General features: G+C 38.4%; 1 protein-coding gene across 2 annotated transcripts in view; it reads right to left on the reverse strand.

Annotated features, from left to right (window-relative positions):
* Window positions 1-635: 635 nt before the first annotated feature.
* LOC146474290 (dedicator of cytokinesis protein 7-like) overlaps window positions 636-25,288 on the reverse strand; it is a 50,553-nt gene continuing 25,900 nt past the window's right edge. The window contains exons 26-48 of one of the 2 annotated variants that reach the window (XM_085117179.1): window positions 21,447-21,560; window positions 20,133-20,422; window positions 19,186-19,462; window positions 18,251-18,372; window positions 17,120-17,319; window positions 16,195-16,282; window positions 15,525-15,621; window positions 15,012-15,146; window positions 14,037-14,189; window positions 13,362-13,424; window positions 12,555-12,650; window positions 11,960-12,028; window positions 11,721-11,764; window positions 10,921-10,984; window positions 10,160-10,333; window positions 8,567-8,785; window positions 7,588-7,722; window positions 6,507-6,687; window positions 5,763-5,908; window positions 5,241-5,384; window positions 4,574-4,698; window positions 3,496-3,651; window positions 636-2,157 (exon numbers count right to left, since the gene is read on the reverse strand). In XM_085117179.1, coding sequence (XP_084973305.1) covers window positions 2,094-2,157; window positions 3,496-3,651; window positions 4,574-4,698; window positions 5,241-5,384; window positions 5,763-5,908; window positions 6,507-6,687; window positions 7,588-7,722; window positions 8,567-8,785; window positions 10,160-10,333; window positions 10,921-10,984; window positions 11,721-11,764; window positions 11,960-12,028; window positions 12,555-12,650; window positions 13,362-13,424; window positions 14,037-14,189; window positions 15,012-15,146; window positions 15,525-15,621; window positions 16,195-16,282; window positions 17,120-17,319; window positions 18,251-18,372; window positions 19,186-19,462; window positions 20,133-20,422; window positions 21,447-21,560 — 3,156 coding nt within the window. In that variant the 3' untranslated portion in view covers window positions 636-2,093. Of the gene's footprint in view, window positions 2,158-3,495; window positions 3,652-4,573; window positions 4,699-5,240; window positions 5,385-5,762; window positions 5,909-6,506; window positions 6,688-7,587; window positions 7,723-8,566; window positions 8,786-10,159; window positions 10,334-10,920; window positions 10,985-11,720; window positions 11,765-11,959; window positions 12,029-12,554; window positions 12,651-13,361; window positions 13,425-14,036; window positions 14,190-15,011; window positions 15,147-15,524; window positions 15,622-16,194; window positions 16,283-17,119; window positions 17,320-18,250; window positions 18,376-19,185; window positions 19,463-20,132; window positions 20,423-21,446; window positions 21,561-25,288 lie in introns of both variants that reach the window. The other variant, XM_085117178.1, reaches the window with a different exon arrangement.

The following is a 25,288-nucleotide window of genomic DNA, read 5'->3' on the forward strand; positions in this document are numbered from 1 at the left end:
TTACCGGACGTGGCTTGACTGCTCTTCATTTTGTACCCCAAGGGAGAACTGTAACAGTCGATTATTACATCGAAAACATCCTTAAGAAAGAAGTAAAGCCTCTGCGATGACGCAGAAGTACAACAGAAGCTGTAGACAAGCGAAAACTGTTCAGCTCTAACAAGCAGATGACGCTGGTACAGGACAGAGCACCAGCCCACACGGCAAAGGCTACCCAAGCATGGTGTGGTAAAAACCTGCCGAATTTAGTCGCTAAGACAGAATGGCCAGCCAATTCGCCAGATCTTAACCCTGTAGAGAACCTTTGGAGCATCATGGATAGCGAAGTCTACAAGGACCCTTCTCCTAAGAACATGGATCACCTAAAAAGACGCCTGAGACAAGCCTGGAAGAACATCAAGCCATCTACGCTGCGCGATTTATCGCATTCAATGCCACGCAGGGTTTGTGATAAAAAATAAGGGGGTGGTGGCACTCAGGATATTAAATTTGGAAGACTTGTACTTAGTTGAAATATAATTGCTTTGTTTCAATTGTGTATAGAAATAAAGCTGCGTTCTTGAGATATAACCATTTAAAATAGAGGAACGAACTTTTGGGACACCCTGTAAATGAATACAAAACGTTTGTGATCCTTCATTCGAAATGTAAATTACATTTATTGATCGCAAAGAAATGAGATCTTATCCTTTGCACATAAAGGCAGGAACAAAATCTCCAGGTGTTTCCTTACGTACTTACAATAAACCGAAATAAAATAAATTTGCCAGATTCTAATCTGTTGGCCACCATGAACATGACCACTATGTGCACTTAATGATAAATTGTCTGCTAATTCATTGTTGTCAAAACTGGACGAAGATAAAAAATTACAAACTTAATTGCTAAACGATGAATGTGTAAACCATGCAGGTAATTCACCGAATATTTACTGTAATAGTTGTCACATTTGTATCTTGTGGTGAGTGGTAAAAAAAGTGAGATCCTTTCCCTGCAGCATGTTTAAGAGAAGGAGCATTTTCTTTTCATTAACAGCCTTATTTTCTGGGTTTAAAGTCGTAAGGAAGCATACATTTGTTGTTAAAATTTGTTTGTGGGAACTTTCTGATGCAGGGTTTGCAAAACCACCAAACATTTCACCATTTTGAACAAAGTGGCCTCAGTTTCCATAGCGTATCAAAAACACCTACGGCTGAAACTACAATGGCTACGTCTGCAATACTGAATAATTTTTAGTTACTGATTAAACTTTTCAAACCATCGTTTGAATTTTCTTCTATCAAACTTGTCACAAACACTACATTCTAATTCGTCTTCCTAGCAGTTAGCCTGCATATACAGCCGAGGATAAGCGGCTGCAATTGCAGAGTATTTCCAGTCTATGAAGTGAACAGTTGATTACAAACCTGGACAATTCAATAATACAGAATTTTAACACCACTATCGAATTTTTGGCAAAAAGAAATTAATACAGAGAGTAGATTTCGAGTAACTTGACATCATTAGCCCTCAACTACATAACTCAAAGTCCTATTACGAAAAATAAAGGAGCAAAAAAAATGTCTCAGCGCAAGATTTGGTCGCTGAAAGAGAAGTACCTTTTTTTACCCTTTAAGGCTACCACACAGTTCTCTCACAAGAAGTAGCATTTGGACAGGTGTTTACGAATTTGAAGAAAGTTTCAGCAAATTCTCCAAACTAAGTCTCGTGAAAAACAACGCAAAATTAGAGTGTCGTTAAGACAAAAGCTTCAGAATGGATAGCCGAATAGTTATGTCTAGTGAAGTAGTTCGTAAATTTTAATACCCTACCCTGTAACCCCAAAATACTAATTGCAATTTTGTTTAAAGTCATTCTCCCTTCCTGTGAAAAATGGATAAGAGAGAGGAAGTGCGGTGTCAGCTCTTACAGCTTCTCCTTTTCTTCGTTTGCTCCTGGAAAACGAAACTGTTCCAAGCTGTGCTGAACTGTACGCACAATCCTCTCAGTTTCAAGGCGGCCAAGGTTTTTTTTCCTGATTTGGCGCAGTCTTCAGAAGTACGTTACAATTCTTGAATCCAGAAATGTAAGATCAGAATAGTTTCCTTCGCTTTTTAAGCTACACTGTGTCCTGTACTGAAACTCATTGAGATTTTCCTTAATAAAGCAGATCCTTCCCTGAAACAGTAACAACAAAACAACAAAAAGTTACCATAGGCCTGAAATTATCTCAACACAAAACGTGCACGTTGCTAAGCAAGTGTTCTAGACAGTTGGCCGTCGGAGGAATTTACCCTACGCAAAAAAGAGCGCAATATTGCTAGCATTCCCTTTCTTGATAGCCTAGAGGGATAAGGAATCACTTGGAGGAGCAAAACACACTCAACGAGGCCCGAGTTCTCTCTCGAGATTTCTTTCTCCTTTATTTCTTAAGCTCGCTGTCCAGACTATCAAGAAAGGCAATAGCTACGAAAAGAGCATCTGATCACAGATGGCACCACTCCCAACTGTGGCCAAGCTCAGAACTAAAAATTCTTACATTTCTCCTCGATAAACAGTCATAGTAGCACAAGTTCAGGGAAGTACTGCTCGATAGCTCTCATGGGTACACTTCAGGCCCCAGTTGTTCAAACAGTGGATAATTTTATCCACTGGATACGTTGCTATCCGGCCGATAAAATGCGTGTAAACGTTTCCCCAATAGTCCTATACTTTATGAATAGAGTAGAAGCATATGTCAAATTTAAGTATGGGATTGGGTGTAAAAGTTGCCAAAAGCGTTGGTTGGAGTACGTTTGCTCCTCTGGATAGCGACTTATCCAGTGGATAAAGTTATCTGCTCTTTGAACAATGGGGACCAGAATTGAATCCAAACTAAAAATTAGAACCACATTGTGCAGCGCATACCGCTCTGTAGAAAAATAAAAAACAGCTGCTCAATAGCACTCGTTTGAATGGCCAGAACCACTTTGTAGGGCGAAGGACATTATCACAGGAAAGTACTGCTTATAAAAATCTATGAAATATTTTTGCTTGCCTGCGATTGGTTGAAATCCGTCACGTGAGGCAATATGCGCCCACTTAAATTGGCAATACAAGATGATATTCCCCCGTTTTTAAAAGCTAGAGTTACTTCAGTGCAACAAAGCTGTTGGAACAGACAAGGAGAGCAAACTCCTCTAAAGTGTTTCTGGAAAACTCCAAAACGTTAGTGCAGTGGTTCAAGAGGTTCGTTATCTAAACATCAAGACTGAAAACCACTGAACAAATAAGAACTCTGATACCTAAAAGTACACCCAATGCGCTTTCAGCCAAAATATTGAAGTATAATAAATACAATAGCTCTCATACATGTATGGTATTGAAAATTAAAACTTTTGCGTAATTCTTTCGCTTTGGAAAAACTGTTTGCTTCTCGGAACAGATAATGTGCGGGGACAAATACATGTGATATCTTCGTGCCAAATAAAGGTTGCTTTTTAGTCTCCGTTTCAATGGGAGAAAACAATACTGCACTTTTGTCTCATGGATCCTCGCAGAGTGCCAAACTTGTTCTTCAGGAGAGGTTCAAGCTGTTCTGTTAATTTTGTGTAATTCCTTTCCAACTCTTTCTGATAGGCACGCTGATCAACAGTAATCAGATGTTTGTTCTTCTGCAGTGCATCTCCGCATCTGAAATGAACGATCAACAAAAGTACACTAAGAGAACATTTTGGATTAAGAGCAATTAGGTGATACACTTGGATATGTGTTTGCACTGCTTTCATTAAGGACGGTAGCTCCTACTCAAAGGTATTATTGCGGGGAAAGCTTAGTCACAAACCGACAAAGGGCTATTGGAACCCAAAACAGAAATTTGGGGGGAACCACGCGATATGTAACGTTTAGCCGGAATAAGCCTCAGTTACCCCAATTTTCGTTTTGGACTCCACTAGCCCTTGTTGAGCTCTGTTTTCCCAGTGAAGTCATAAACCATCCTCAAATAGCTCAAGTTTGTCAGACTATCCAGTGATGCGCAGAACGTACGCACAATAACAAGTGGAGGTACCAGTTCAATAGTAATTTTTCCATGTCTTTTCTTAAGCGTAGAACATGTTTGACAAACGCTCATTCGTCAAACAACTGCGATCTTGTTAACATGACGTTATTGCTAAAAAGAAGTTAGCGAGATTCCGCGAGACCAGCTGTCATTTCTCGCCAATAGTTTGTCAACATGTTACCACGTTTGATGTTTTTCGGTGTCCACACAACGGAATTCTCAACACGTGCTTGCAAACTATTATTTGTGTATGAAACACCCTTCTTATTTCAACAATAAGTGTATGTGCAGTGTGTGTGTGTGCTGAGTATGTATGTAGATGTCTACATTTAAAACGTAACTAAACAAGACTAGTGTCTAACTAGGAAACTATATGGTTAACTTAAGCACTACGACAATAAAATACCCATAAAACTTTAAATTAACTAAATATACATATATAATATTAATATGCTTTAAGGAAATGTGAAATAACTTCCCAACTATCGTTTATAAACTTGGCTCAAATCATGGACCCTTATGCAACAAACTGCCTATGTGTAGAGTAATATTAACCTTTTGACAAACTCTTTGAAGCAGAGTCTCAGTCTGTGATGGTGTCTGGTGAACATCTGAGATTCGCCTTCTTCGCTAGAATCCTGACTGTGACAAAGAAACACCAGAGCTATCTCCAATGGACCCTGCCGCCGAGAAACACAATCAAATATTGCAACCAGACTATAAATTGACACCATGAAAATGTTACCAATTGTCTTAATTCTTGCGAATATGCTGGACATCATTGGTACTGACAATGAAGTGCTATTAGGACAGGGAAATGCTATGTAAGACAAATCGGCAATTGCAACTGTGACATGTTAGACGGGGGGGGGGGGGGGGGGGGATGGAGTTTCAAAAGCAACCTAAGGAGAACAAAGACTATAAATATTTAAGGTAAATTAACCGTCAGCAAGATGAAGGCCTGAGTGGGACTCAGGATGAGAGGGAGAGCGGGTACCCATGGAGAACGACCACGAATAGTAAGATCAAGGAAGCTGGTAACGGTTGGGAAGCCGGGACAAAAATAATGACTCCGAAAAGAGTAGCCTACAGGAATATGTACTAGGCATGAGTGTGGGAGCGACGAAACGAGCTACTAAACTTCTGAGTAAATGAGTAAATAAAAGTTGAGGTGAAAAAGAAAAGTAAATTCACCCTTACAGAGTGAACAAGTAACACACACCTGGTTAACTGTAGTACCAATAGAGCCCTGTAGTACCATCTGTAGCATCTTAGGATCAGGAGGCTCCTGTTGTATTGCACTCAGAAGCTCTTTGGTTCGTAACTCCATATCTTCAATGGCAACTTCAATTGGACTAAGCACAATCTACAAAACATAAAACAAGCGATATAGAGCAGTCAAGTTTGAGAACAAGAGGAGAAGAGGCATGACTGAGTTGGTTACGGAGAAGACTGACGAAAAGCCAGTTTAGCCAGAAAACTGACAAGCACACATCTGATAAATTAATACGCAAACTATGTCAAAGGGTGATAAACGTTAACAGCTCTGATCCAACCACGATGACAAATGTTACGCCTCGCTGTAAAACGATTCTCGTCGGTGGAGTCATGAACCCATTCCTCATTCCCACAGAATATCGTCAGTCAGTCCCCCCCCCCCCCCCCCCAACCTTCAACCACTACTCTTTGCCATGGCGCACGCCCCCTTTCTTAGAAAAAAAAAAACAAGTTAGCAACTACCAACCTGTTCACGATGTACAACATTGACTCGGGTCTTGACATAAGGGAATGAATTGGCAGCTGTCAAGATGGTCTTTCTCTTGTACTGGGTTACTAACTCGCCATGCGCCTTACCGCTTGGTGTGAATGGTGTTTCGTACACGAACCTCCCTAGCAATACAACAACAACAACGTATTTCATTTCATCAGAACGTAAATTTTTTAACTTATCACAGCTGTCATCAAATTTAGACAGTAACGAAAGGGAAGTATAGGGAGTACAGGAAACAAGCAAATTAAATTTGGCCAAAGCGTGACTAAGATGCAGTTTATGTGACTTAAATTAACAAATTAAACATTGATGAAGATACGACAGTGTAGCACTCACTTTCTCCATATCCGCAGTGGGTTCGGAGACAATTGTTGGACTTTTACAATTCGCATGTCGCATTCTCACAACTCACATGCCGGAGAACACCTACAAGCGTCCATACTAATGTTGCAGGGATTGACTGTAAGTTAATCACACAGTAGCCTTTACACAGCCGGCCGCTCTCTGAACAAAAATTGGTTGAGAAGAGCGGAATATTGAGCACAGGCTGAGCACACAGGCAAAAATTTAATTAATATTTCACCACAGCATAAGAAACGTACAAATTCAGTTCACTCGCTCCATTACCTAACAGCAAGTTAGCATAATTTCTACACTAGAACTATGCTACTATAACCTATCCCGTTAAGTACCTAGTGCACAATAAAAAGAACATACTTAAGTTGAAGTTCTTGTCAAAGTATGTAATACGGTCCTTCAGTTCATATTCGTCGAAGTAAGGATCCACAAATGTTAGCTGAATATACGCTTTATCTGGATCAAGCTTGTCCTGTTCAACAGCATTGGAATCTTTTATCACTTCAACGACATCTGGTCCAAACTTTTCTCCGTAAAAAGCCTGAAAACAAAAAGTTGAAAATTGACAGTTGCAAGGATAAGCGCAAAGGCAATGGAACAATTTCATTCCCAACCGTGCTCCAAATGTTGCAAAAACAAACAGCAGCATTTGACTGGTGCTTCCTACACAGAATGAAAAGTAAGAACCATCTTAAACAGCATAGGTGCTGTTATACCAATTACATCACATGTGTAATGAGAATCTGAGAATTTAAATTGGTTTGACTGTCATATGTGAGATACAAGCATCAGGTCTGAACGCCAGGGAATCAGAGTAGACTGGCGGTTAGTTAAATTCTGGATGCCCCAAGTTGAAATCTTACCCTGACCACTAGCCGAATAGGCCATTTCCGAGTTGCTGTGAGCCTCATTATGAAAGGGAGGCTAAGTGCAAAAGCTTTTCATGTGAAACTGATTATTTTTGTTTTCATATGGATGACAACTAATTTTTATAACAAAAACTTTGCACTTAGCCTCGCTTTCATAATGAGGTTCACAGCAACTCGGAAATGGCCTATTGTTTCATGGCAAACACGTGTTCAACTCTTCAGTCACACTTGGGAATAGTTGTCAAACGGCCAACGTGATATTTGCATTTGTGTTTTCTTGAGAAAAGGAGTACGTAGATTAGAATTGTACAAAATAATTCTGGCCTTTGATGATTACCCAAACTACTCCATTTTACTGAGAAACTGGAAACAGCGGGCGGCAAATATAGGACAAACATGTTCACATGGCCATTTCTGCAATTTGCCGTTTGGCGCAAACGTAATTCTAAATCTTTCTATTACGTTTTTCTTGGAATAATTTAAGGATTTACAATTGAGTCACCCCAAAAAGTATTTTTGGTAGACTCTTGTTTTGTTTTTTCTTAAGTTCTAGCTACAGACCGTAAGCAAACCTGCAAACGATGTGAAATTTCTGGCAGCTTTGTGATGGCCGGTTCTTTGTAAATGTACTCTTCACCATCCAAGTCACCAAATCTTGATCCGTAAAATCCAACTCTGAAATATGTCCCTAACATGCGCTTTCCTTCCTATGAAGTCATACAAAAACAGTCTACATAAATGAAACTACTTTACATGGAGGGAAAACTCTCCTGGCTTACAGTGGTCTAAGGAACTTCAACAGTTGCATCACATTCAACAGTATTTATCAAATCGAGATAACATGTAAACTCAATGCGAGGATTTGATTTCTATACTCTACAGTCTCTACACATTAGCATATTAACAATGGATCACAGAACTATTTTGGAAAAATTAAATGTGATTGTTGTATAGATCTAGATATAGTTCTTAGTCGAGAGATTTTAACATGAGCCTCCGGTTTGGGAGACTGGGCGACCACTCCTTATGTTTTTTTGACTTTAAAATAAAGTTACTCTGATTACTATTAGTTCCCACATATCACCATTCCATACATTCACATTTAACGCAACTGCTTCTGTTACCAGACACGCTCCTTCAAATGCTCTTTGTATACACCTGTGATCCAAAAGCATGGTTTTCTCAAAGTTGTATATTTTAATACCAAGCTGAACTATAAAAGGTTTTACTTCCTTCAACTTTGTAACAATCTCGTTCTTATTTTCTATTTACACTTCGTAAAGCCAGAACATCTGCAAAACAAACACATTCCAACGCAAATTCAACTCCACTGGAGGTCTAAAACCATAGAACATGTCCTTCACAAAACATTCTCGCATGACCATACTTTGTCAGTTAATGAGATAAGTACTAATTTGAGGGAATCAACAGGGAAACAGCATTTGTAACAAAAGGTACGCAAATGTATAAATTGTGTGCTGGGGGTGGGGTGGGATGGGGAAGACCACTACAGAGGAGAGGGTATAGGTCAGATGAATTAGAATCCCTTACCGTTTGTATAATCTTACTGAAGGCTTCTGAAAGTTTCTGATGAACGTGTGTTAGCTTTTTGTAGTTACGTCTGGCCTCTAGTATAGGTATCAGCAGTTTGTAAACTTCATTTACACACTCAAACAGCTGAGCACGGAAAAATGTAGTAGCAGCCTTTTCCAGAAGGGACACCAAACCATTTTCACAAAAGTACTTTCCGGTACAAATGCCCTCCTCATCCTAAAAGAAAATTATACAAAAAGAGGGTAAGCACACTATGGAAAATTGAACAGAACTACAGTAAATATGGAGTATCATGAGCAATTTATTTTATACCATTGCACTCCCCGTGTTTCTCAAATAGGAGGTTTTGTAAGTAATTCTGGTTTAGGGAAAAACACTAGGCCCCTCGGAGGGGATGGGGGTACTCAGGTATATTGGTGGCGGGGATGTGTAAATGAGGGCAAATTGTTAGACGCAAAAAAGGTTCAATGGTCCAGAACGCAACCCAAAAAGTCCCTACTCTCTTTGCACAAAAAAGGTGAAACCATGAAAACCTTAACCAATTCTTTTTCCCAAAAAATTCACCACAAATTGTTCAAACCCCAAAAGACTTGACCTTCCCTCCACCCCCCAACACTTCTCTTGTCAGTCTAAACAAAATAATATAGATATTTTGGAATCAGCGTTGCTATCACTGCTCTCTTAAAGATTTGCGACAGCAAAGCTTATTTTTTAGTGACAAGTGTGCATACTACGGGGAAGAAAGTTTGCATGAATTTGGGGGATGCCACCTCAGAATTAGAATTTGGGTGCCCTTTGACAGGTCAGAGAGTGGTCACTACGCAATGAAAACATAACGAAACTTGGTAAACTTACTAAATTTTATGTGATATTTCTGGCGATGGGGTTCATTTCTTCATGACGCAATTTGAACAATGTGTAAACTAGAGCCCAGTCCCTTTATGAACTTTGAAACAGGCAATACACTACTCTTCCCTGTTTAGTCAAATTTAACTTTAATATTCTTTTGCCGCTCCAAATTCCAAATTGTCACTAATGGCAAATGCAATCAAATACACAGGTTTTCACCCTTAAGCGTGATATCTGAGCTGCAAGTATACTCTGTACTCGTGCTGCTAATTTTAGGAATCGGTTTAACGCAAATGACAGATGAAACCAGTTAAGTAATTTGAAAGAAATGTTTCTAAGTTAAGACAAAGGACGCTAAGCATCATTCTTGGATTGGTGGAAGATTGCATTATGTACCTGAGTAACTGCGTGGAAAGAACATTCCTAAAGCGTGCATGAGATGTGTACAACATAAGGAACTATATTTGCCCCCACCATTGGAATGCCCTTCCACTGGAGCTAAGGATGTGCGATTCCGTAGGTAGTTTTAAGAGAAGCCTGAAGACTTTCCTTTTTAGAAAGGCTTATTGTTGAGATTAATTAGGAAAAAGTTTTTAAACACTGAGAATTGATTTTCAGTTTCTATTCATTTTTGTTATATTTTAATTTTTAAAGCAATTTTGATGTGAAGCGCTTGTGGACCTTTTAGGAATGAGCGCTATAGAAATAAATTATTATTATTATTATTATACGGATACTCACAGGCGACACAACATCATCTGAAATAGCGCTCTCCTCCAAAACATTCGGTGAAATCTTCTCAAATGAGACACATCCAATAGGAAGCTCTGGTTTGTCCTCCAACATACTCAGATATTCAGACACCAGACCAGCGGTATGAACCAAACACATGGCTGCTTCAACATGGTTATTAAGCTACCAAACAGAGTAAACAACAACAAATCAACTCTCGTCACTCAAAACCAATGCATGCAAGACTCACCCACAATGTTGTTTTCATATCTTGAATTTTTCAAACTTGTCTTGACATATCAGTTCACAATGGCGAAGGAGAGGAAGTCTCATGATTGGCACTTCTTACTTGTTTAAACCTGTTCTCTCCTGTCCTGTTCTTTTTACTAAACAAGAAACTTTGTTCCATAACTTGGACCTGACAAAAACCAGTTGAAGCCCACCTTGGGACTCATTTTAGCCTTAAGGTGCGTTTTAAGGTCATTTTGGCCCTTTTTTACTGAAGACAAATTAGATCCCAAAATAGTATTGTTTTTATCGTAGGGGAGTGGGGGGAGGTATGAATGCTTTAAGTCGCTTTATAATTCAGGAACTTCAGTTCCTAATGGATGATAACGGAAAATAAATAATAATAATAATAATAATAATAATAATAATAATAATAATAATAATAATAATAATAATAATAATAATAATAATAATGAACCAATCAATCCTAGTGTTTCTGGCGCACTGCTGACTTTATGGCTAATGTTCAGCAAAAACTGTACCTCGCCATGCTTGGCAGCCATGTTGTATAGCCAAGTGAGTCGTAAATCTGGCGAGTTTTGATATCTGCAAGGTATAAACATCATTTAGAAAACATAAGTATTGTTCGAAAATCACGACTCAAAACAGCAGCGCATCTCACCTTCATTCACACTCTTAAAGATTGCATCCAAAGCAAGCACACTCAATCTTAGGCGCTTTCCAATTGTCAGGTCTGGATGGCCAGACCGGTCAGTTTACAGAGGGGGCTGCTTATATGCCACTCCTTTGAATTACGCGGTGCATGCTATTTTGGAACGTATCATTTTGAAGAATGTTTTGAGCCAGTCCTTCACAAATGACACATTTTATTAACAGACTGGCCAGCCCTACCAGGTCTGATGACAAAAATGGAAAGCGTCTGTAGAATGACCTTAATTGTACAGCATTACAATAAATAAATAAATAAATAAATAAATAAATAAATAAATAAATAAAGCAGCATTCAAAAACCTACTTTCAATGGTCAGACATTAGGATTTTGTCGTAAGATTAAAACTTAGAACTACCTTGTGCAACAAAACAAACAGTACCACTGGAGAGTACTTACCCCAGTTCCTCAAGGAGAAGGTACGCTTATCAAGCGGATAAGTCGCTAAAAAACGAAGAAAATGTACTCCAACTAATGCATTTTATCCGCTGGATAAAGATGTCCACTCTTTGAACAACTGAGGAAAGTTCAATAAGAGTTCCAAACCAGAGTGGTTGGGGTAGGGAGGGTGAAGCATATAATGACTAAATACTGCACACCCAGGATACCCACCCTTTGGCAATCCTGTACATCAGATCAATCAACATTTCTGGATCCTGCATGAATACAAAAGTTAAAAAGAGTACCACTTAATATCCTTATATAATTTAATTTAATTTAATTTAATTCTATTCAACTTGATTTAACTCTATTCCATTCATTTTTTCTGTAATCAAGATAAAGGAAATACAACGCAAATTAAACTTGTCATTTGAGCTCATTTTAATAGCAACACGATAAATAAACAATACCTCCTGATATTCCTTCATCTTCACTGTATCTGACAGAATCATGTGCAGGTTGAACACCAACTCTCTGACCTGTGTGGGTCACATTCAAGAAAAAAACAATGCCGTTCGTTACACAAGATTGATGATTATTGCACAACTGAATCCAAACGAAACACAACTGGCCAATACCAAATAATGGACACAAAAATATTAAGTGGTCACAGCTTACCAACTAAGCAACTTGGAAAGCACTTTTGATTTTGGTAGATATGTTTTTATCAGTTATTGACACAGGTCAACTCGGGACTCTCGCAACAGGTGTCGACCCTATACCTTTCCGAGTAGTCGATTACTAGTTCGGATGCTCTACCGCTGAGCTACAGGAGACTTGTGTGAGCTAGTGCAATTAAACTACGTTAATAGGTTGATAAAGTATGTTCACCAGTCACAGTATTCACCAAGCCTAAACATAACATCACATTTCTTTCACAAATACCACTCACCAACATTCAAATTTTAGTTTTTCAAATCCTAGCAGTATGCAAGATGTTTGTCACATGAACCTAGTTTAATGGCCTAGAGCTGTATGCAAACCATTCACATGCTGTTTCTGTACCTGATCCGAGAAAGTACTTGTTCTCAGCTCCTGATCAGATTCAGCATAAGTTATGATCGTCTTCAGTGACCGCCGGAGATGTTCTTCACTAAATGTCTGTAACATTAAGTCAACATTCAGTCAACCTTCACTGTAGTTTGTATAAACGCACGTGGTGATGCAGGTTTTATGATTTGAATAATTTGCAGACAATAACTGACGAAAATTACAAAAACCACGAAAATAACCAGCTCAGGCTCTGCTCTTTCATTTTGCGATATCTAAAGAAATAACATCACTCAATTTAGATCTCTTATAACGAACAATATGGTATATTTTCAAGGGGTAATTTTTCAGTTGTAACAGTGTTTCTACAAACAGTCCCTAAAGGTTTGCGAGAACAGCAGCGGAAATGTGAAATTTGTTTTTGGTTCAAAAATTTTCAGTTTAACTAGCTAGTTCAATTTTAATTTCTTCGTCTCAGGTTCATTATGAAAGAGAAAAAAAATGAGGGGGGGGGGGGGGGAAGAAAGATAAAATCAGACTGGTTTATAATACTTGAAAGAAAAAACAACCTTAAATTACAAGAGAAACATCAGGCTACGGTTTGTGTTTCAACAACTCGTCACTCGAGCCAAACTCTACAAGTACAGAGTGCTGCTACTACAATTGAGCCTGTGGTCAAATATTCTTTTGTTTAAATAAGAATACAAACGAGGCACACAGTAATTCAAGCAAAGTAGAATGATCTAACTGCCTCGTTTGCACATCTAACGGCTAAAAACTGTAATGACAGTTATTTGATATCAAGATATAGTACAAACTAACGTGTGAAGTTCCAACAAGTGTAGACAGCGACATTGTAACCTGCATCTTGACACGAGCAAAGTTCTAAATAACATAAAAAAAAGAAAGGAAACTTTAGTACAGAAAATTTAAAGTTCAACAGCTCTTTACACAAACTTGAGCCCTCAAGTAAAGGCCGGTTTCCATATGATCGCGGATCGCAGATCGCAATAAGGTCTGCGATCGTCTGCGATCCTACGATCGCAGAAGATAGAACCATGTTCTATCTAAAGGCTGGTTTCCATATGATCGCAGACGATCGCAGACCTTATTGCGATCTGCGATCTGCGATCCGCGATCATATGGAAACCAGCCTTAAGTTTTATGCAACTAAATTATATGAATCTGTGTTAAACCTTGGAAAAATACCTTAGCATTTAAATTAATTAAACTCTTTTGTTTTTTTTTTAATAAATACAGTTTATTTAAAGAACACGGACGCTACAAAATAACATTGGAAGAAACTCAGTGGAAGAAATGTCTGTCAAACCAACTCGTTTCTCATTGACAGTGACGAATGCAAAAGTTCGGATCACTTTATGAAGAAACTTCAAATGCTTATCGCGACATTAGGTTGTTTTTTTTTTTGCGTGAGAGGGCATGCTTTGATTCAATCGGTGATACTTATTTCCACTTATAATTTTACTGCAGACTTACATTTCCAATTTCAAAGTTCTGTCTCATCAGAAGATAAAGAGATGCGCTGGCCTGGGCTCGAATACTGCTGATGGCCGAGCTGCAGTGGTTCAGGAGCCTGGAACACAAGTCTGCACAGAGCTCTGTGTCATCTTCAAACAGCAGTTCAGGGAACTACAAAGAACAATCACTGGCTGTAAATATTTCACTTAAACAGTTGTGATACACCTTGGAATGACATATGCACCAACATAGAGCACTCTGCTATTCAACAGCTGATAAAATTTGATGTTCCACGCACTTCAGACAGAGCGAATTTATTTATTTTTAATTCATATCCGTTCAATAATTTTATGATAACTAAAGCTTTATCTACATGTATTTGAACATCAATTTTATTGTAAACAGAAGCTGTAACTTTTATTCTTACAGCTTTTGCGTTAACCTTAACCTCTATTTTATAAACAGGCCCCCATAAGCTTTGTAACATTTATCGTGTTTAGATAAAGGTCACAATCATTCATCCATTCAATATGTAACTTGTGACACAGTTGAAACAACCTGTTTTGACGTTTGGATCTTTATTAAAGAGATGCTGTTATCGCATGTTCTGATTTTTAAGGGCCGGCCGGTATCACCTAACCTGTGAAAATAGGGATTGAAAATACAGTAGGCACCCACTTATCTGGAACATTGGAGGAAGACAAAAATTTATGGGAGAAAAGAGAAGTTTATGATAGGAAACTAGTTCTGTTCGAGGGCTCAGATAACAAGCTCACCAGATAATGAATAACAACCTCATCAATATTAAAAAAATGGGTGTCCAGATATATGGTATTATGACCCACTGATTAGTTTATGAGTTTATAAACTGACTGTTGTACATAAATAAATAAATAAATAAATAAATAAATAAATAAATAAATAAATAAATAAATAAATAAATATGGTAATTTTGTAAATAAATCTGTCAACTATATATCATTTCGTGCTTACCTTGTACACAATGGATCTCTGTGTTGCAAACATGTTTTGTAGCACTCTTTCACTTTGGTTGCAGTTTAAACAGTGTAGCAGCACTCGGAGAATTCCACTTAGAACCACACGCAAAGAATCCGATGTTGCCACCGTCTACAGGACACAAAAAAATGAAATAACAATCACTTATTCACTGACACTGAGGTGAATACTTGTTTTAGTACATACCAAACCAGTGGATAACCAGCCCCAATGAACCACTTCAAAGAAACTGTCAAGGGCATTAAGCAGGGTAGTCTCCAGTAAAGGAGTTTTTACTGATCCCTATATTCATGGATCCATAAAGCGAGTCATGGTACATGTGCCTCTATCATTTACTGAAATCTGTGGATGAAAACCTTTACTGTGAACACTAAAAAGTTGTTCATGATGGTGATGGTGCTTTTCTCCTAGTGAAAAGTTAACAAAAATGTGAAAAAAGGAAAAGTGAACTTTGCTAAATGCACCAGCAAGTAATCATGAGTCACACACCTGGACCAAGTGCTCCAATGAATCAAGAACAACTGAGTTGACTTCAGCTGCAAGAGCACCTTCAACCTGTGCATTCACCTCTGCCTCGGGACGAAGTCTACCAAGAAGGTAAAGGAAATACAGACTTAGGTCAGTATTACATTGTTTTATTTAATCTCTCCACGTTCAGTCTAACATGCCGGTTTACTGTTACATGATTCAGCGTGAAGATAAGCGCAAAATATTTATTCTTGTCCATTGTAATTTTATACTAACACATAAAGTCTACCCACAGCTTGCAAGCCCACACAAGCAACCAGCACACAGCTGGGTAGAATATTTATAATGCATTCTTACTGTGCATAACTCCCTGCATCATCGGTGTGCACTTAGAGCGCACATGATGAGTTTCCTTGATGTTAAGCCCAGCCAATTAATAGATAATAATTTCCTCCTAAATGAGCATGGTGACCTATCTTTTTTTATCTCGTTATTTCAACATAGTTATTACCCTCTTTATGTTTAAAGATTTTTAGAAAAAATTTACGACAGAAAAATGATGAGTTATCGCCAGAGATACTAGTTTGCCCACCACTCGAGGGCAGAAATTAAAATAGAGCTTTTTTGTTGCATATGTAGAGTTGTGTAGAATAATCACACATGCACCGTTTATGTCGGAATCAAACCCTACCTGTCTTGTTGTTCAGTTGCCTGTCTCCATTGTGTTTGATCTTTACGCCATCTTAATCTGGATTCTGTGCCTGGTGACTGGCCTTTTTCTGTTTTTATCACAGTAATGGTTGTTTATCAGGTAGAAATACTTTATTTCAGGTATCTACTCTGTTCATCAATGCCTTAGTGTTAAATCTCCCAGGGAACGTGAACGTAAAGAGTCAAGGCTACCGACAGGAAATTTGGAAAGGAACTCCTAACAGATACCGGCAGGGTTACCAATTCAGGAACAATCTTTATTATTTCATCAGTAAGTGTACACAATTGCAGTTCCTCTGTGCTTGGCCGCATTTTCGTTCCTTAGAGGTGTCGCTAGCACATAAACATTGCGTGGTTGCGGGGATTTTGAAATCAATGCGATAAATTTTCAGCTTACTTACGGCACTAAATGCTAACGCACACAATCACCCATAAGACGTACAAGAAGCACCCTTGTTTGGGGAGTCCATACTTCATCATACAAAACTACGCTGAAAGACTGCTTTGAGCCAATACCTATGACGACCGTAATGCCTGTACAGTCCACAGCTCTAGGGCACATTTCTCCTTGGTGACAATATTACTAATCTTTTCATCACATTAACTTTAAACTTTGATACGGGCCAGCTAACAAAACTCAACTGACACTGCTGGCCAATTTTGAGAGTCTTGTCTTAAAAAAGTGAAGATATACTTCAGACAAGATTGAGAATTTTACAGACTTTTGTGTGTGCTGTTCTTCGCACAAGTTTATGAATTGACGGAACTACGTCTTCGCTATTTTATTGACATGAATCTTGGATGATTTCTCGCAGTGTCATCGGCTTTTTGTTACCTGGCCTACACAAAACTGATAAATTATTCTGATAAAGGTCTATTGGATAGTGAGAAGAGGAATACATTACCTAGCATGACTCTGCTGTGACGCTGCATCATTTCCTTTGCAGCTCCCTTGTTTCCAAGCATCATCTCCTCTAGTTTGGCTTTCATCTCTTGTTGTGCTTTTGGCCTTGGTGCAGTTGGATACTGTGAGGACTTTTGAATCTTGCCGCCATACTCAAACAGAGTAACACACAGCCGAAGAACATCCAGTAACAAGCCCAATCTAGATAAAAACAGATAGCTTTAGACTTAATGAAACTAGATTTCGCTGTTCCAGTTTTCAATGTTGTCTTGTCGAAAATGGTTTATCAAAGCCACTGCAACGCATTTACTTTTCATGGGGTTTAGAACTCACCCAAACAGTCCAAAATTGACCGGTTAAATTTCCGAAGAATTTCAAGATCCGCAAAACTAAAACTGAGAAACTTCAAAACGTCAAGTACAGAAATTAAAAGTTAGTTTGATTGCGAAAAAAGTCAATGATAAAAAAACCCAACAACTATTGGCTAAGTGTGGGGCACATTACTACTCTAAATTTGTGTTATGGCTTGTGTTCTCAGTAAGACCGTTTAAATATGTTTTCTGTGGATTAATTTGCAGATGTAATTTAACAATACGTTACACAGTCAACTCCCTTTATTTCAGACACCCTCGGGACCGTGACTTAGTGTCCTTAATAGTGAGAGTCCGTAATAGCGGGAATTGATTCCAGTCAAACGTCTGTAATCTATTCTTGCCGGGGATTTAGCCACTGTCTGTATTATCGGGGGATCCGTAATAGGAGGTGTCTCCAAGGCGATAGTTGACTGTGATAGGTAACCGAAGAAAAATTAAAAGGCATCAAATATCACCTTAAAGTTAAGGTGAAATTCAGTTCAGTAATGTTATTCTAATCATGCCTTGAACACCCAACCTACAGACATGCTGAGCACCTCACAACAGAATAAATAACTGTCTCAAGATGAATTGCAAAGGACAAGGATTGAATAAAGGAGGTTAGACTACACCAGGATTGAAATAATGCCGAGAGACTTGGAAAAACCCCCAAAAATTACCGGGAGCTACCAAGCAATTTAATGTACTCAGGAAGTAATCAAAAGTAAGAAACAGGCCTTGGGATGCCTTAAGCTGACTCAGCCCTTAGTTAAACAGACCTTGAGGATGGCTGGTCTGCCCACCAATCCTTCAACACTTCACTGTCCACGTTCTTCAGCACCCATAACAGGCACACCAGAAGGTTCCTTGTAGTCTCCAGACTTAACTGCTGTGGTTTACTCTTCTGGGGATATGCAAAAGAGAAAAGCTGTTTAATGCTTTTTTTTTCCTCCACTGTTGCAGAAATTGCTCTTAACATCGCACTGTCTGCATGCTTCCTGAGCAGCGAGAAGGCTGCAAACCAAATGTTAGCTTACACACACCCTTGACATACGGACACATCGTTTATACAGATTTTCCTTTAAATTACCTCGCTAAATACAAACAACAAACACTTTTCAGTTCTTGTTTAGACGTAGAAAATCACATACAATGGTATCCTTATTACTAATTTCAGGCACTGAAATTTGTGCAATGCGCCCTGTCAATTAGCTACACAATATATATTATTAGTGTACCTTAAAGAAGTTGAGGGGATTTTGTCAAGTCGCTATTTGTTATTGATTTGAAGGGATTATACGTAGTACGGTAGGGAACTTACCTAAGGCGCCTACATTGAGTAAAAAATAAGAACCTACTCAATAGCAACATCCATTAATATTAACAATCTATGTGGTTCCTATGGGGTATAACAAGGGCGTCAAGCCAAAAACAGCATTAACACTCTGACCAGTCTCAGCAGACATAAACAACAGAACGAACCAATCAGATCTCGAAGCAAATACATGCACACGGCACCAAACGCAGGAAAACGTGTGCAAGCAAATCACGAGTGGTTTGGTTTGACTTCTCATTGGTTGAAAAAGTGGCGCGAATTTTTAAACCAATCACAGAACGAGGTATAGCAAGACCAAAATAAATGCAAAATAACTTTTCACAACCAGTTGAAAACTACTCTAGAAGGCAAGTGATCAAGTAGTATCAAGCTACAGACCTGTGAAGCCATGTCACCCTTGCTCTCCTCGGTCGCCATGACACCTGTTATGCTGGAAGTAGCTATGGCCATTGCCACATCTGGAGTGATGCTGGAGTTTTCCTCGCTGCCATAGCCATGCAGTTGCTGTAACGCTCCAACAACTAAACCAATTATGGGCAGGTAAAGTGCAGCCACAGCAGAACGACACGACAAATCATCATAACGAGTGTCTGAGTCGTGACAGGCAATCAGGTCTCTTGTGGTGTCTGTGGCTTGGTTTATCAAAGTCATGTCCCTAAAATAAAAACAATGAATTGTCATGCACTGTATTACCAGCTTATTAAATGCCATTCCATTCATTCTAAAAGTTGCAAACAGTGCATAAAATGAATATTTAATGATTTCCAGAATGAAGTTTACGTTCCTACATGTGTTGCATTTGTACCCTGCTAACAGAGCGTTTCTTTCTTTCTTTCAGCACGTACGAAGTAGTTCGCTTCTCTGGTATTTCGCATAATTGGCTTGTTTAGCGTTCCAGAGAAAAACGATAAAAGACTTGTCAAAAAGAAACGCTCTGCTAGTAGGGTACTACATTTGGAAGTTGACAGCAAAAAACTGTCAGGAGACACACAGGAAAAAATACCAGGAAATTAAAGTAAAGTTGTCATTTAACCAGGGATTAAACCTTTCAAGAACTGCTTTTAACGGCACTGTTTAAACCAGTTTTGCAGCCGTTTTTGGATTCATTTTTCATCAATCAATGTACTATATTATATGGCATGACATACCATTATATTATATATTATTATAAATAATATTAATTATTATACCAATCGCAACAGTCTTCTGCGTCTGTTGGGAAATAAATTGCAAGAAATTGACTATTGACTATTGACTATCCTACATATTTGGATTTTCCAAATTAGGAACAAAAAGGTCTACCTTAGTAGATTGTTAAATCTTACCCTCCTTCCAAAGCCAAAGCCAGTTCAGATAAGACCAAGCCAGCCATGAAGTGCTGCTGTCTAAAGGCAGTAGACAGCTCCGCCATGCTGTTACCAATGATCACTGTGTACGTAGAGGCCGCAGAGCCAATCGACGAGACTGAATTTGTAGGGGAGGGGGGTGGGGATGGGTACAATGGAGATGGGAAAGGCAGATTAAGAGTTACATAATGTTCATGACTACAAACAATCCTCAGGAACTCGAGTCTGAGTTGCGATGCTTCTGGATCAATGGTACCTTGGTAAAGCATCTGAAAGGGAAGAAAATACACCAGTTTGATTTAGATTACAGCACAGCCAAACCCTGTTCTACAGACACAGCCGGGACCAGAAAAGGTCTCTCTATTAAGAGTGGTGCCTACTTTTGCTACTATGCATACGTTCTGCGCATCTCGAGATGGCCCGAGAAAGTCGGGTTTCTTAACAGCGATGCCTCCTAAAAAAGACAAATTTTTGCGCAGTTTATAACTACAGCTGTATACAGGAAAGGCAGATCTTGGCAAGGGTTATTGGAATCCGAAAAGAAAATTAGGGGTAACCATGCATTTTTCAGAGATAATTAAGCTCCAAATTTTCGTTTTGGAGTTAAGTAGCCCCCATTAAGATTTTCTTATTCTCATAGTCAAAAACAGCCCAACAATGCCTCTGATTTAGGAATCATCATCCTTAATGATCCGTTTTTGGTGACCCTTACACCGTGGAGCTTTATATATACTGATAATTATTTGAGTAAAATGAAGCATTTTTCGTTCTAAATGGTCTCATAAAACACAAAGGTCTTGGAACTACTGTACTTTTGTTATAGATTTATGTGGATCTGCACTTGAATAAGAATACATTCTTTAACACTGATTGCCACAGCACGAATACTATGATATTAAAGGGAATGCTAAAAGGTTTTTTACATAAATCTAAGTCAATGTTCATTCCATCTTGGTGTGTGGCATTTACCATATCTTTAATTTAATTTACACTTTTTTGATGCGCATTTTGCCGAGCCTCATGTTTCTATCACACATGAGCCCTGAAGTTTAATACTTAACCAGTGGTTCCGTTTTTCATTGCCGTCAGTGAGTCAGTACAGAAAAAGACTGACAAAACAAAGACGTTAACCTGAATGGGTTTAAAGGTCGCACTTGCACCCTGTGATTGGTAGATACGGATCCGCACTGTCAGTTTCTGCTTTTCATGCTCCACTAGTTGATGATTTACTTACGACTTTGGAAGGGTTTGAGGTTCAGAGTTCACATATTGTTGAAAGGCTTTGTTTCATACCTCTTTACAGTAATGTCTGACAAGTTCGAAAACAAAGCCTCTGTCAATCAGTGAAAACAGGTCATACAAGAAGAAGGCAAGACTGGAGTTTAACCTCTGAGCAAGAACAAAATCCTGAAAAAACAACATTGAAAATATCCGTTAGTACTTACACTTTATTGTCCAACTCTGGAAACGAGTACAAATATATAAACAATAGCCGCCATTTGGCGCAAAAATATGCTGAGATGTTTGTCCGCAGACATTATATGTTCCGAGAAGTGAACAGTTTTCCGAGAGCGAAGCTCGAGGAAAACTGTGAGCTTCGAGGAGCAGATAATGTCCAAGGACAAATATCTGAGCATATTTTTAAAGCCAAATGGAGGCTATTGTGGTTATTATCCTTCAAATATTTTTCGCAACATGTAGCAACGAGCTTGAGTATTTGAACATTTCGTTTAAGAATAGTTTACCGTCAAAAACGTTAGAGCGTATGTTGTTTTCTGATACTGCTTTATCGACCATCAGGTTTATCTCTCCTTCTGTCACAAAAGCAAACCGTTCCCCCATCTTGACATTAATTTTAATTGTAAACTTGACGCTCCTTGAAGTTTTTGAAATTGGGGCATATCACTTGGGGAATATCCTCGGATATTCCCCAGTTTTAGCTGGGGTATATTTGGTCACGTGAGGCGTTTAGACAAATCGCGCGCGAGCGAAAATATTTGATGGATTATAAGACGCGATATTTGTGCAGTCAGTTAGTTGTACTGTAAAAAACCGGTTTGGTTCTTAGTACTGTAAAAAAGAAAAACGGTTTTGCAACGCATGCACGCGCGCACTCATTTTGGTTCTTATAGTTTTCTTTGCTACTTATCAGAAAAAAAACTTAAGTTGAATAATAAATCTCTTAAAAATATACAGCGATCAGAGTTTAAAAGTGTTGACGGGCCTGCACGACTCCTGCAGTTCGCTAAAAGATTGGTCTTAAAGCCTTTATAGCGTATCTCTGCTTAATGAGATGTTAATCTTGATCATGAAGGGAAAAACTCAAATATACTGAATGGAGATTTTCTTTATGATCATTCTGAGCCGTTAGGAGAAGTTCTTCATATGCCATTGGATATGCTAGCTCTGTGGCATTTGTTTAGGTTCACCGGCTCGGATTATTAAAACTGCAAGATATCAGATAGCGCTAAATAAATGCTATCTATGAAGACATAGGATCCGGGGATTTCTTAACTGACTCGTGATTTCATGCTTATCTGCAGTGAGATTGCAGGCTGTTCGTTTATCACGTATATGAGAGTCTAATAGATCCGTGTCTTTAGGAGACAGCGCTAAATATATGTCATCTATGAGGACATAGGATCCGTGGAATGCGTTACTCGTGATTTCATGTTGATGCTATTAACTGCAGGGTGTTCGTTTATCACGTATATGAGAGTCTATCGGATCCACGTCTAGCCAGGGGCACCCAACGACAGTTTTCTCTCAGATCCTCTGAAACGCAATTTTAGGCTATCTGGAGTGCCTTTAAAGGTCTGTAGGTTCAATTCAAGCCGCGCTATAACATTTTTATCTGTTCGGTCATTCTAGGGGAACTTGAGTCTTTTCGAAATTATTAGGGCATTTTTGTCCATTTTCCGAAAACCTTAGGTCTTATTTCGTTCCGAAAATCTTAGCTGACCTTTTTTCGGTGTCCAAAACGACATTTTTATGAATTCGAAAACATTAGGCCGTAAATATCCCGTATCACGAACATTCGAGGTGAAAATTCCCTTCAGAAAATTGTAGGGGATTGAGGACCTTGCGAACAGATAATTTACCGAAAAGATCCGTTGGGTGCCCCTGCTTAGCTCCCGCGAGTCTCCCGTGGCTCAGTGGTAGAGCATCCGAACTAGTAATCGAAAGTCATTCGGTCAACTCCTGTTGGGAGCACTCGGATAATTTTTCCGAGTATGCTTGTGTCACTGACTAAATAGTACATCATTCTCAAAATAAATAATTTTTTCATAAAAGAAATAGTCGGCTGGCACTTTGGATATGCTTAATTGTTAATTATCTACAATTGTAAGATGTCATAACTTAAGAAAAAATAGAAATTGGCCAAACTTCACCTACTTAACTGAGGTGAATAATTGTTTTAGTATATACCACACAAGCTGAGTAACTAGTGGACCAAAAACTATTTTATTTCTGACAATATACTGACAAATGGTACAAAACTTTAAATCTCGCGTGCCACGCAGTAAGCAATTTCTTAGGGACGGACCATTAGAAAAGTGATGGGGGGGGTGGGGGATTTTCAGTTTGCAGGAATTTTTTTTTTCGCTCAGTGCTTGTGCAGGAATTTTTTTTTCGGTTGATACCCTCTGCACGAATTTTTTTTTGTTGTTGTTGTTTTCCAGAAAAAAAAACTTTAACTAAAGGATTTTTTAAAAAAGTTGTACATTGTGGGCTTGGAATGATTACCTTTAACCCATAAGTGACATGGACAAATAAGTGTACTCTTAATTATACATAAGTCATTTTCTTAATACGTATGTGTATGTGTTAGCCATTTCTATAAACTGAATAACAGTGCCATCATGTAACGCCCCACCATTATAAAAATAAAATGTCAATAATCTATTTCAATAGCCCTTTTCACGGTTGAGTTTTTCATTTGCATTACAATGTTAATTATCCAACGTGGATGCGAGGCAATTTTGGGCTAAAACTACAAAATAGCCCGAAATTGCCTCACGTATATGTTAGATTTCATTGTAATACAAATGAGCCGTGAAAATACAAATAACCGTGAAAAGGCTATTCCAGGTTATCCAGATCTCTGTTTCTTCTTATACGTTTCAGTTATAGTCGCCCAACTATGTTCCCTAAATTAACTTTGAAGGACTGAATTTTATTAGAACATACTTTTGCCATTCTTTTTCGTTGTATCATATATAATTGTATAAAGCAATTCCAGAGTACCGATTGCCTTAGCTGCCATGGTCTATGAACTATTGTACATGCTCCGCAAAAATGGCCAACGTATGCCCCAGCAAGAAAAAAAGTGCGAGCCAGATTAGGCAACATTTCGTGTTTGCTTTTAATAAAACTATTACTATAGAGCACTTGTGCGGATGTTAGATATAATGAGATGATTGTGCACCTCAAAAACTATCTAACATCTCATCTCAAACCCACGCTCTAAGAAATTTTTATAATAATATGTTGCAATTTTATATTGTGCATGTGCATGTACATTTTAATTAACTTTATATTTTATTAAGCTTGTTAAAAAAATGTATGTTATATGATAATTGACATGATATGATTTGATATGTTATAAAATTAAGAGAATATTATAATTGTCTTCTTTAATTTAGTTAATCACTTATTATCACGTGCAGCTGCCTGAAAACTCGAAACGTACATGTGGCATGCATGGTCATGGTGAATAAAACCATCGGTTCGTTTCCTTCTTATAAAGGCTGGTTTCCATATGATCGCAGACCTTATTGCGATCTGCGATCATATGGAAACCAGCCTTAAGATTAAAGGTTCTTCGCAAAAGAACTGGTTATTCTTCTCAAAAGATTTCTGGTCATGACTATTCTTCCCAGAAGATTTGCATGTAATCTATTCTTGCTTGAAGAATTCATTCTCGTCGCAAGAATTTTCATTCTTTTAACAAGAATAGCATTCTACTCTATTCTTCTGATAAGAATTACGTTTCTTGAGCGAAGAACATTTGAAAAAGGCAAATTAAGAGTGCCATGAGACAATATCTAAAAATTACAGCATAATGGTCAAAACTAAACAAAAACAACGAAATTAGTGTCTAAGTAGTATACACAGCAACTGATGAGATTCCA

Source organism: Pavona decussata, unplaced genomic scaffold (genome assembly GCF_977016875.1).
Source record: "Pavona decussata unplaced genomic scaffold, jaPavDecu1.1 SCAFFOLD_90, whole genome shotgun sequence".
Lineage (NCBI taxonomy): Eukaryota > Metazoa > Cnidaria > Anthozoa > Scleractinia > Agariciidae > Pavona > Pavona decussata.